This window comes from Bubalus bubalis, chromosome 23, assembly GCF_019923935.1.
Source record: "Bubalus bubalis isolate 160015118507 breed Murrah chromosome 23, NDDB_SH_1, whole genome shotgun sequence".
In the NCBI taxonomy this organism is placed as follows: Eukaryota; Metazoa; Chordata; class Mammalia; order Artiodactyla; family Bovidae; genus Bubalus; species Bubalus bubalis.
In genome coordinates, this window is record NC_059179.1 from 7,489,768 (window position 1) to 7,503,444 (window position 13,677).

The following is a 13,677-nucleotide window of genomic DNA, read 5'->3' on the forward strand; positions in this document are numbered from 1 at the left end:
GGTCTAGTGGTTTTCCCTACTTTCTTCAATGTAAGTCTGAATTTGGCAATAAGGAGTTCATGGTCTGAGCCACAGTCAGCTCCTGGTCTTGTTTTTGCTGACTGTATAGAGCTTCTCCCTCTTTGGCTGCAAGGAATATAATCAATCTGAATTCAGTGTTGACCATCTTCATTCAAATGCCTAGTCAAGGGCCTTGTACATTTTCAAAAACGTGATAGTTTGGTTTTTTAAATTGACTTTGGATGTTCTTTACATAGGCTCAATATAAGCACTTTGCCACTGTGATTTGCCAACATTTTCAGTTTTTAATTTACCTCTTCATTCTCATAATAAAAGTGTCTTTCACAAAAGATGTTTGTAATTTTGATAATGCCAAATTTATCTTTTCTTTGTTTGTTTTATGGACTGTGCTTTTGGTATCATGGCTAGGAACTTTTGACCTACCCCAGCCATAAAAATTTTCTTCTAGAAGTTTTACAGTTGTGCATTTTATTTTTAAATATAGTATTAATCACAGCTATGAACTTTAGATCAAGACTTTTTCCACCTATGGGTAACCAATCATTCAAATATCATTTCCTGAAAAGGCTGCTCTTTCTCCACTCATTGCTTTCACTATTAAGTGTGACGTTAGCTGTAAGTACTTTGTATATATCAATTAGTAATTTGAGGAAGATCTCTTATATTCTGAATTTTCTGAGAGTTTTTATTGTGCATAATGTTACATATGTCAGATGCTTTCATTGCATCAACTGACATGACAATATGACTTTTGTCTTTTGAGTATTAAAATGACAGATATTACCAAATGATTCAGCTTTTTCAAAATTTATAGTAAGGTGTTTAGTTGTACACAACGATAGCAGCATTCAGCAATTGCAATGTGGCTACTGCTACTACTAAGAAGCGGAATATTTTAAGTTAGTTAATTTTAATTGAGATAGCGAGTGGAACTAATGACTACTGTGTTAGGTTTTGAAGATATAAAATAGCAAAGCAAAAAGTGCTGAACAATGTTGATCTAGCTAAGCTTATATTAATTTTAATAATTTATCTGTCTACATAAAAAACAAAAGAAACTAAAATCATACATCTGTAACTAATTACTGTCTTACTTCTTCGTTTCCAAATGTTATATATTTTTCTTGACTTACTTCAGTGGTCAAGTGGGATGTTCAGCTCCACACTGAACAGAAATGGGGATAATATGCATCTTTATTTTGCTCTTGATCTAAAATGAAATGCTTCTCATGTTTCACCTGACATACAAATATATACATAGACACACAAAATTTCTATAAGAGAATACTGTCACTATTGAACAACAATAAGCATTGTGTTAAGCCAATCTGTTTAATCAACATGCTTACGCACTTGTTAATTCAAAGCAAAGCCATGTGGTTTTAAATGGCATTTAATAAATAAAACTCTTTGATATATTTTTTCTAATTGTAGCATACAAGGTATATTGAATATAATAAAAACAAATCAAAATGCATCTCAATTATTATTCAAACTCTGAAGTTCTGTCTACAACTCTTACTCAATTTTTGTTCAACTCATTTATGGAGAGAGATTTTTTGATGTAACCCAACTGCAAGGACATATGAATAAAGTTTTATCAGAGATATTTTTCATGTTCAATTGTGAATCCTTGGGTGCTTTATAGCCTGATGGGGTTACAAGACATGTTTTCATGCAACTGGAATGGATGGATTGAAAGTACAGAGAACTAAGAACTCAGCTTCTTCCTGAGGCATCGTCAGGGACTCAGACTTCACCACAGCATCCTGCCTCATTTCAGAAAACAGTTTGTATAGGTTTAATGGTAGGAAAAAATACATTTCAAAAATTAATTTATGATTATTTCTCTTTGTGCAAATGTGCTTTATGAAAAAATAAAAATGACTTTATACTTAAATAAAGGAACTTCAGTTCATTACAGTTCAGTCGCTCAGTCATGTCCAACTCTTTGTGACCCCATGGAGTGCAGCATGGCAGTCTTCCCTGTCCATCACCAACTCCTGGAGCTTGCTAAAACTCATGTCCATCCAGTTGGTGATGCCATCCAACCATCTCACCCTCTGTTGTCCTCTTCTCCTGCCTTCAATCTTTCCCAGCATCAGGGTCTTTTCCAATGAGTCAGTTCTTTGCATCAGGTGGCCAGAGTATTGGAACTTCATTTTCAGCATCAGTCCTTCCAATGAATATTCAGGACCGGTTTCCTTTAGGATTGACTGGTTGGATCTCCTTGCAGTCCAAGGGACTCTCAAGTGTCTTCTCCAACACCACAGTTCAAAAGCATCGATTCTTTGGTGCTCAGCTTTCTTAGTTCAACTCTCACATCTGTACATGACTACTGGAAAAACCATAGCTTTGACTAGATGAACCTTTGGTGGCAAAGAAATGTCTCTGCTTTTAATATGCTGTCTAGATTGGTCATAGCTTTTCTTCCAAGGAGTAAGCGTTTTTAATTTCATGGCTGCAGTCACCACCTGCAGTTATTTTGGAGCCCAAGAAAACAAAGTCTCTCACTGTTTCCATTGTTTCCCCATTTATTAGCCATGAAGTGATGGGACCAGATGCCATGACTTTAAGTTTTCTGAATGTTGAGCTTTAAGACAACTTTTTCCACTCTCCTCTTTCACTTTCATCAAGAGGCACTTAAGTTCTTCTTTGCTTTCTGCCGTAAGGGTGGTATCATCTGCATATCTGAGGTTATTGATATTTCTTCCGGCAATCTCGATTCCAGCTTCTGTTTCATCCAGTCCAGCATTTCACATGATGTACTGTGCATATAAGTTAAACAAGCAGGGTGATAATATACAGCTTTTATGAACTCCTTTCCCAATTTGGAACCAGTCTGTTGTTTCATGTCCAGTTCTAACGATTGCTTCTTGACCTGCACACAGATTTCTCAAGAGGCAGGTCAGGTGGTCTGGTATTCCCATCTCTTTCAGAATTTCCCACAGTTTTTTGTGATCCACACAGTCAAAGGCTTTGGCATAGGCAATAAAGCAGAAGTAGATGTTTTTCTGGAACTCTCTTGCTTTTTCAATGATCCAGCGGATGTTGGCAATTTGATCTCTGGTTGCACTGCCTTTTCTAAATCCAGCTTGAACATCTGGAAGTTCACAGTTCATGTACTATTGAAGTCTGCCTTGGAAAATTTTGAGCATTACTTTGCTAGCATGTGAGATGAGTGCAACTGTGTAGTAGTTTGAGCATTCCTTGGCATTGCCTTTCTTTGGGATTGGAATGAAAACTGACTTTTCTAGTCCTGTGGCCATTAAATTTGCTGTCATATTGAGTGCAGCACTGTAACAGGATCATCTTTTAGGATTTTAAATAGCTCAACTGGAATTCTATCACCTCCACTAGCTTTGTTCATAGTGATGCTTCCTAAGTCCCACTTGACTTCACATTCCAGGATGTTTGGCTCCAGGTGAGTGATCACACCATCATGGTTAACTGGGTCATGAAGATCTTTTTTGTATAGTTCTTCTGTGTATTCTTGCCACCTCTTCTTAATATCTTCTTTGCTTCTGTTAGTTCCATACTGTTTCTGTCCTTTGTTGTGCCCATCTTTGCATGAAATCTTCCCTTGGTATCTCTAATTTTCTTGAAGAGATCTCTAGTCTTTCCCATTCTTTTATTTTCCTCTATTTCTTTGCACTGAGGCTTTCTTATCTCTTCTTGCTATTCTTTGGAACTCTGCATTCAGATGGATATATCTTGCCTTTTCTCCTTTGCCTTTTGGTGTTCTTCTCTTCTCAGCTATTTGTAAGGCCTCCTCAGACAACCATTTTTGCCTTTCTTTTTCTTGGGGGTGGTCTTGATCACTGCGTCTTGTACAATGTCATGAACCTCCATCCATAGTTCTTCAGGCACTCTGTCTATCAGATCTAATCCCTTGAATCTCTCACTTCCACTGTATAATTATAAGGGATTTGATTTAGGTCATACCTGAATGGTCTAGTAGTTTTCCCTATTTTCTTTAAGACTGAATTTGGGAATCAGGAATTCATTAGCTGTGTCACAGCTCCTGGTCTTGTTTTTGCTGACTGGATAGAGCTTCTCCATCTTTGGCTGCAAAGAATAAAATCAATCTGATTTCGGTGTTGGCCATCTGTTGATGTCCATGTGTAGAGTCTTCTCTTGTGTTGTTGGAAGAGGGTGTTTGCTATGACCAGTGTGTTCTCTTAGCAAAACTCTGTTAGCCTTTGACCTGCTTCATTTTGTACTCCAAGGCCAAATTTGCCTGTCACTCCAGGTATCTCTTGACTGTTGCATTCCAGTCCCCTATAATGAAAATGACACCTTTTTGGGGGTGTTAGTTCTAGAAGGTCTTGTAGATCAACTTGAACAAGGGGAAATGAACTTGAAGAAAGGGAAATCCATTTGTAGTTGTATGGCCTGTGTTTGCATCAATGTCTGTTTCATAATATTTTCTAAGGAAAAGCCAGTTTGGTGGTAACAAGGAAAATATCTTTGCCATGTTATCCTTTATAAATTTTTAAATGTATATCAAAGCAAGTTGACTAAAACAAAACATACAGGTTTAGAAATTTTCAATTCTACAACTTATTTACCTGCTCCTAAACCTACTCTCATTACTCTTCTCATTCTCTATTCCTTCCCATTGGGACTTGTGTGTGTTCACCTTCTACTTCTTAAAACTTAATGTAATGATTTTAATATAGTAATATTAGAATGCACATAATTAACATACTAATCAAACATATATTATTATGTAATTAATAATCATGGAAGCTAAGTTGCATGACCTGAAAAACAAGGTTAGGGGAAAAAAAATGTATGCCTGGTTTTAAAAAAATCTTGGATGTGTCAAAAAATTCCAATATATTCTCACTACTTCTCTTGCAGAACCCCTACAGTACTCTGAAATATAACCAAGGGAGTGAGTTCCTGTGGTGTGATTTTCATGCTATTTCTATACATGCATATTACAAAACTCAAAAGATAGCCCCACTAATACACTTGTCTTCAGCTGAAACTTCTTTCAAACAACCTCTTTGAGGCAGTGCTAGAATCTGCATTAAGACAGTAGTCACAAAAGTCTGTCAGAAACGTATCTTCAGGATAAACATATCATTTCAAGATAGCAAAGAATTCGAAATATAAGGGCTTTACTGGTGGCTCAGACAGTAAAGAATCTGCCTATAATGCATGAGACCCGGGTTCCTTCCCTGAGTAGGGAAGATTTCCTGGAGAAGGAAATGGCAACCCATTCTATTACTGTTACTTGGAGAATTCCATGGACCAAGGAGCCTGGTGGGCTCTAGTTCATGGAGTTGGAAAGAGTTAGACACAACTGAAAGACTAACACACACATACACACATACACACACAGAAATATAATATGGAAAAAAATCCAGGATTTTGATTTATGTAGACATATCAGTGACTTCTAGCATCATGATTATTATACTATAGCCACCAAAGCTTACCTTTCCTTTACTGATGATAAAGAAGGTGTCCCCTCTTGCACCTTGCCTGATGATATATTCCCCATTTTCATAGTGGGTCTAAAAAACAGAAACAGTAACAGAAAAATAAATTAAGAAAGAAGTAATTTACTTAACAGCTCAACTTCTTCAAATACTATTAGCTCCTAAGGGAGGAATTCATCCTTATGGAGTTTTACCCAAGGCTAGAATCCATCATTATTTAAGAATGATTAATAGTCAATGAATACAATGATTACAAAGAAATCATTTCTATCCTGCTCATCTTAAAAACTATTTCTTTAGTGCCATTTTTCTGGGTGATTATATCTTCAAATTCATTCATTTTAATAGTCTGATGAAAATATTTCTGTCTCCCATCATCTGAGCATGAAATAAAACAGCAGAACTGATCATTAAACATGTCTTTTTGTATTATTTTATCTGTCATTTCCATTTGGCTTTAGTATTTTTGTGATGATAGCCTTTTTTTCTTTTTTCCCTTCTGAGAAAGCCCTATGGTATCTAGCATTTTTAAAGACCTTCGTTTTGAAACGAGGTTGATTTTTGGTGGCGGTTGTATGGCACTCGTCACTTTTTAAGGCACTGCTTCAGGCTTTAATGTCCCGCCTCAGCATTTTAGATTTGGCCATGTCAAACAGAATGTGTTTATTTTATGTACTGAATCCTGGTCCAGCCTCTGTGAGCTTGTAAACCACCAAACCAGGAGCAAAGTAAGCCTGCAAGAGGGTTATCACAGTCCGTGTGCCAGTATATTCTCATTCGCACACAGTTACTAGGTCGAGTCTCTGAGTGAAGACCGGTCCTGCAATAAACAAAAGTAATTACTACAAGCAGAGGTGGGAGAAAGTGTATTGCTGGGTCAGGAGGTATAACAGAAAACTGCAAACTGCACCATCTGGCCCTGTCTTTCTCTGAAGCTTAGCAAGGGAGGCATATTTGGGGAAAGAAAATGTTACTTTGTGTACTCCTTAGGAAACAGATTTCACAGTTTGCATGTGATGCACACCAGGCCAATGGCTGTGATTTGTCCTGATATTTCAACACTGTTTCTTAATATTTTATTCACTCTTAAAATTACCTTTATTAATACTAGCTATTAAGAATAGCCATGCTTTTCCTTGTACATCAAGAAAATTAACATACCACCTGTTAATTGTTTTTTAACTCATGTATTTTCCTAATCAGATCACATCAGATCAGTTGCTCAGTCACGTCTGACTCTTTGCGACCCCATGAATTGCAGCACGCCAGGCCTCCCTGTCCATCACCAACTCCCGGAGTTCACTCAGACTCACGTCCATCGAGTCAGTGATGCCATCCAGCCATCTCATCCTCTGTCGTCCCCTTCTCCTCCTGCCCCCAATCCCTCCCAGCATCAGTCTTTTCCAATGAGTCAACTCTTCGCATGAGGTAGCCAAAGTACTAGAGTTTCAGCTTTAGCATCATTCCTTCCAAAGAAATCCCAGGGCTGATCTCCTTCAGAATGGACTGGTTGGATCTCCTTGCAGATCAAGGGACTCTCAAGAGTCTTCTCCAACACCACAGTTTAAGAGCATCAATTCTCCGGCGCTCAGCCTTCTTCACAGTCCAACTCTCACATCCATACATGACCACAGGAAAAACCATAGCCTTGACTAGACGGACCTTTGTGGGCAAAGTAATGTCTCTGCTTTTCAATATGCTATCTAGGTTGGTCATAATAAGAAGTTCTCTAAGTAAAAAAAAAATTCCTCCTTATTTCTTTTCCCCAATATCAGCCATTAGATGGTATACACAGTCTGGTATCTTTCAAGACTTTTTCCTATGCTTTTAAATATATATTAAAGTGCATATAAAAACTTATTTCTAAATAAAAATAAGATCATATCATACATATTCTTCAACTGACTTATTTAACAAAATATCTGTGTACCATTTGTAAATCTTGTTGCTTAGAAAGCCACAGAGGAAATCTCTTTGCAATGAGTGGCTTTGAAAAACAAAATCACAATAGTCTATTTTCATGTATTCATTCAAGAAACATTTCTGAATGACTTGGAGTCAGGCCTGGTAATAGTCATTGATGATACAAAGATGAATAAGACAAAAACCTCATGTTAGTTCCATCGTAGAGCCTTCCTTGGTATGGTGATGTTGTATAGCACAGTGCCCAGCATAGTAGCCAGTAGCCACATGTGGCGACAGAGAGGTTGAAATGTTGCCAGTGTGACTAAGAAACTAAAATTTAACACATTTACATTAATTTAAATGTAGATACTCACACATGGCTAGTAGACACTACCTGTATAACACAGGTAGTAGAAAAAACTGACAAGGGAAGGGTTACCATCTATAGCAACAGGGCAGGGGTACAGGTGGAACACCTTCCATACCCATAATGTTTCTTTCTTTTGAATACAGCTCAATTAGTAAAACTCAGGGCCGCTTTCTGCCCTTTTCCTCACTCTGTACCAGAGGAGATGGGGTCATTTATCTGACTGATAAATTTGGAAATAATCTGTATGCTCATCTCAGCTTCTCATCACTTTCAGGTGGGTGGGTGCCCCCCACAGGGGGCTGGCACTCTCTGCCGCTTCTCCAGGGCAAGAATCTTCTCCACTGCACAGTGAGCCTGCCACTGTCTGGGCTTCTGTGACAGGACAAGCAAGTCTGCTCAAACAGAGGTCCAGTTGGGAAGCCTATTTATCTCTCATTCCTAAGCTACGTTCTAGCCTAGAGCTTATTAGTGATACTAATAATATTTCCTCTGGAGAAGGAAATGGCAACCCACTCCAGATTCTTGCCTGGAAAACCCCATGGACAGAGGAGCCTGGCGTGCGATAGTCCATGGGGTCTCAGAGAGTTGAACACAATTGAGAAATTGAGCACATTGTTTAGTCCATAGTTTCGTGATATTTAGTCCACAGTCCACAGTTTAGTGATATTTTAGTCCCATTTATCTCCCTCTAGTTGAGAACAAATGCTTCAAATCTTGTTTTTTAGACCCAAAAGGGCAATTTATTATTTACTAAAGGTTAATAAGATTATTCTTTGGTCTCCCATGGTGTCGGCTGGGCTAACGGCAAGGTGTAACGCCTCATGCTTATGAGCATTTAACGCCAGTTGCTGGCTGGAGGCGTAGCTAGGACTGTCAGCCTCTGTTTTCCCCCATGTGAGCCTCTCTATGTGGCTGCCCGGTCTACTCCATAGCATGGTAGTTGGCCCCTGGGAGTGGGCCAACTTCTGACATGGCAGCCCGCTTCCTGTGATGTAAAGCAGAAGATGTCAAGCTTTCCCAAGGCCCCAGTCCCCTATCATATATGCTGCCTTCAATGAGTTCAAGCAGGTCCCAGGCCGATCCAGGCATGAGGGGAAGGGACCGCACAAAGGTGTGATCCCCAGTAGATATGGTCCATCAGGAGCTGCCAAAACACAGTCTGGCACACACCTCAAACTTCACGTGTACTGAACTGAGTTCCTGGCATCCTTTCTCTAGTCCTGCTTTTCCCAAACCCAATGCCAACTTCAATCTTTCTGGGTGCTTGGGCCAAACACCTTGGAGTCATCTTTATTTTTTTTTAGCAGCTGTTTATTAGTTGTTTTATTTTTTTCAATTTATTTATTTTAATTGGAGGCTAATTACTTTACAATATTGTACTGGTTTTGCCATACATCAACATGAATCTGCCACGAGTGTACACATGTTCCCAATCCTGAACCCCCCTCTCACCTCCCCCACCATACCATCCCTCTGGGTTATCCCAGTGCATCAGCCCCAAGCATCCTGTATCCTGCATCAAACCTGGACTGGTGATTCATTTCTTATATGATATTATACATGTTTCAATGCCATTCTCCCAAATCATCTCCCCCTCTCCCTCTCCCACAGAGTCCAAAAGACTGTTCTATACATCTGTGTCTCTTCTGCTGTCTCGCATACAGGGTTATCGTTACTATCTTTCTAAATTCCATATATATGTGTTAGTATACTGTATTGGTGTTTTTCTTTCTGGCTTACTTCACTCTGTATAATCGGCTCCAGTTTCATTGAACTCATTAGAACTGATTCAAATCTATTCTTTTTAATGGCTGAGTAATACTCCATTGTGTATATGTACCACAGCTTTCTTACCCATTCATCTGCTGCTGAACATCTAGAGTCATCTTTAACTCTTCTATCTCACAGGCCACAATAGCTCTGGCAACAGACTTGGCTGATCTACCTTCCAAAAATGCCCAGAATTCAATCATGCCTCATATCTGTGACTATGACTGCCATCTTTTCTTACCCAATCCATGCAGTCATCTCCTAGCTGGGATCTCTGCTCTGGCCGGGCCCCTTCAGTCCCTTCCCCACATAGCAGCCAAGTAATCCCATCAACAATCAGTGCCTGCCCCTCTGTTCACACCCCTGTAGGGCCCTTCTACACATGTACAGTGTCCTACAGAACTACAATGAACTAATAGTTCCTGTTTGCTTGCTTTTTTCTTTTATTGCTTCACTAACCTCACCTCCCACCTCTCTCCCTCTCATTATGTCTGTTGTGTTCACACCACTTTCCTTGATGTTCCTTGAACACCCAGGTGTAGGCCCACCTTAGGCCCTTTGCACAGGCTTTTCTCTCTGCCTGGAAGGTCCCTCCATCCCAGGTATCTCATGACTCTTTCATATCTTTGCCCTAATGTCGCCTTCTTGATGAGATCTTTCTCAAACTTCCCTTTAAATCTGTTTGTCTTCTCTGTACTTGTAACTCTTCTTACTTTTCTATCTAGCACTTAACCACCTACATCTGTCAGAGTTCTGGCAGAAGAAACTGCCCCTTGGAAGAGGGAGGTGATCAAAGAAGGATGAATGATGGGAGTGAGGAATGGATTAGGGGATCAAAGAGGGCTGCTGGTAAACGGCCAGGGAGCAGGATTACTGGGCCCTGCTGAGAGCTGAAGCCATGGGAGAGATAAGCTCAACAGGAGCAGGAGCTGTAGCTTCTGATAAGGAACTGCTGCTGCTGTTGCTAAGTCGCTTCAGTCATGTCCGACTCTGTGCGACCCCATAGATGGCAGCCCACCAGGCTCCCCCGTCCCTGGGATTCTCCAGGCAAGAACACTGGAGTGGGTCTGATAAGGAACATCCACTGCCAAACCCCTGCTTGGTTTGGGGAGAACTGAGGGGTAAATACCCTGACTTCTCTCTTCTCTACCTTCTAGTCTCCTGATGGAGTTCTCCTTGGCTGAACTCAGCTGGAAGTCGTGAGACAATGGAGTCAATGAAGCCCTTGTATTCAGATCAGCTTCTAGGCAGAGAGAAGGGCCAGGAAGAATGACAAGATTCAGGCCCATGTTTAACATGTCATTCAGTCATTTATCAATGTTTTCCTCCACCAGGAGGAAGGAACTCTATGAGGGGTTTTTATGTTGCTCCCTGTTGTGTCCCTTGCCACTAGAAGAATGCCTAGGTGTTCACTAAATATTTGTCAAATGAACAGTTTACATTATAAAAATACTTAGTCTACCATATAACAAGAAGTCTGAAAATTGAGCAGTTCCAAGGCAAGTCAATTTGTTGGCTCAAAAAGTCCTGTGAAAGACCAGGTTCTTTCTCTGTTTCATTTGGCTTGTCCTCACTGGAGGGGTCCTCATGGTTCCAGGATGACTGCCACTGCTCCAGGCATCACAGCTGGGTCAGGAGCAGAAGAGGTGAGTTTCTCATCTTACCACTACTTCTGGGTAAAAAACCTCAGAGCCTCCTAGTGATCATGTCCTTATATCACCTCTGAGTTGCATACCTGTTCTTAAATGAATATCTGGCGAGATTAAATAACGATTCCGAATGGTTCTTATTAATCAAGCTCACCCACTAGGGCTGAGAAGAAACCATTTAAATGAAATAAAACTCTGGAAGTGGAAAAATGGAAAGAAGGGATTGTGGAGGCACCCAAGAGGGTATTTAATTCATGGAAAAACCCAAACAGACTCTGAAGGGTCAGGGCTGAGATGCAGGTGGAATGAAGAGAAGGGGCTAGTAAAGCTGGGATGGTAGGTTGTAAGAATAGATTCAGAGTCCACAGAATCTGCTTCAAAGATCCACTGAGCTGTGGGGAAGGACAGGGAGGCCCCTGCCCCTAGTGACAGTATGGTGACCGACTGAACTGAACTGAGGGAGACCTGGGTTTGATCCCTGGGTTGGGAAGATCCCCTGGAGAAGGGAATGGCTATCCACTCCAGTATTCTTGCTGGAGAATTCTACGGAGAGCCTGGTGGGCTACAGTCCATGGGGTTGCAAAGTCAGACCTGACTGAGTAACTAAGCACAGCACAATAGATGATCCTCAGTCTCCCAGGTGGCGCTAGTGGTAAAGAATCTGCCTACCAATGGAGCCACAGGAGACTCAGGTTCTATCTCTGGGTCAGGAAGATCCTTGGAAGAGGAAATGGCAACCCAGAATACTCCAGTATTCTTGCCAGGATAATTCCATGGACCGAGAAGCCTGATGAGCTACAGTCTACAGGGTTGCTCAGAGTTGGACACAACTCAGCACACATCCATAGATGATCCTAACAGATTTCTGGGGAATCTGCCCCAGTACTTGACCCCCACCTTCTCCCAGAAGCTCTGGCTCTGGTTGAAGCTGGAGTTCAGAGCCAAGCAAGAGCTATAGCAAAACGTGACTTCCTCCTTATCTTTGGAGTCATGGCTCATCTCATGGATGCTTCACAATAACTGTAGAAGGGGTTATGGTTAAAACTCCTATCGTTTTAGCAAAGCTAAAGAAAATATAGCCTAAGTAACTGTTCCAAGGTCACACCCCTGACAAGAAGTGGAGGGGAACCTTTTCTTTTCACATTTCATGAAAACCTGTAGAGGAGATGGAGGGAAGGTTAGGCCATGCCCTGACGCCATCCATCTCCCTGTCTGTTGCCAGGCAGTTTGGTGTGGGCAATGACCAGGCCCTATTATGTTGCAAAGAAGAGAGGCATCTAAGTCACAAATTGATCCACATTGATCTATTGATACACAAATAGTTCCTTCACAACCTCCTAGTCGAAAGTGATAGAAATTCAACCATAACTGGTAAGTGAGAAGGTACTGAGTCACAAAACAGCATAGCCCAAAGTTAGTGATGTCTGAAATGGCTGATTCCAGGGGTTAAATCATGGTGCCAGCTCTCCTCTCCTCACAGCTCTGTGTGACCCATGTTAGCTTCTCATGAGGCTCTAGGGCATGCCAAGATCACAGTGGGCTTCCCTCATGTTCCAGACAGCTGGCTCTTTCATAATTCTAATTCTTTTATCCCAGAGAGCAGAAAGTTTGGCAGGGATGTCCATAATGTTTTTATTTAACTCATGGATATTATCTAATCACTTTCATATGGTTTTATAACTCCAAACCCACAATTGCTGTATCAATTCTTCTAGTTTACCTACATAGGCATGCATTGCTCATATTTCTATGCTGCATAAGCTCATAAAACTCAAAGGTCCAGAAAAGAGCCTCTGGGACAGTGGCCAAAGGCAGCCCAAGTTTGGGAAAGATGACATCAATGGTGTCATAATACCAGGACTCTAATGGCCATGCTATCCTGAATCATTCGATTGTGCCTGAGGGGAAGATGATCATGCATGCTGATTCTTCAAGAGTCTCTCTAATTATGTTCATCAAATGCCAGCAATTTCACTGTTTTTTGAAGGTCACTTTGCCATTTTCTTATTTCAAATTAAATCATACAAATATACAGAATTTAGAAAGGGAAGGAACCCTAGCAATTAGGCAGATTCTTTTATGGGTTTCCGTAGTTATGAAGATAAAAGCCAAACTCCCGAACATGGCCTGCAAGATCATCCATAGTCTGCTCCATGCCACCCTTTTCAGCCTCTTCTCCTTCTTCCCAACTCTTCCGCCCAGCCCTGCCGGCCCTCATAGGTCCCTTTGTCAACTGTGTCATACTCCCTTCCTACCATCAGGACTAAGCCCTGCCACTGCTGTGCACCCACTGCTTCTCGCCTAGTTATCGCCTAATTCTTTTTCAGACCTTAGCTTTACCTGACCTGGCATATCCTTCTCCTCTACACCCACACCCCCCCCCCACACACACACACAAAATCAGGTCTCCTTCATTGCCCTTTTCTAAGTTGGTAGTTATTTATCTACTTATATTATATTTTTGTGATGTTTTCCACCAGATTTTAAGTTCTACTGAAGGCAAGGACTG

At 40.8% G+C, this 13,677-nt stretch overlaps 1 protein-coding gene across 4 annotated transcripts in view; it reads right to left on the reverse strand.

Moving 5' to 3' along the window:
• PRKG1 (protein kinase cGMP-dependent 1) overlaps positions 1-13,677 on the reverse strand; it is a 1,428,274-nt gene that overhangs the window by 257,031 nt on the left and 1,157,566 nt on the right. For all 4 annotated transcript variants that reach the window (XM_025274139.3, XM_025274138.3, XM_044935211.2 and 1 more), the window contains one exon: positions 5,472-5,549. In XM_025274139.3, the coding sequence (XP_025129924.1) occupies positions 5,472-5,549 (78 nt within the window). The remainder of the gene's footprint in view (positions 1-5,471; positions 5,550-13,677) is intronic.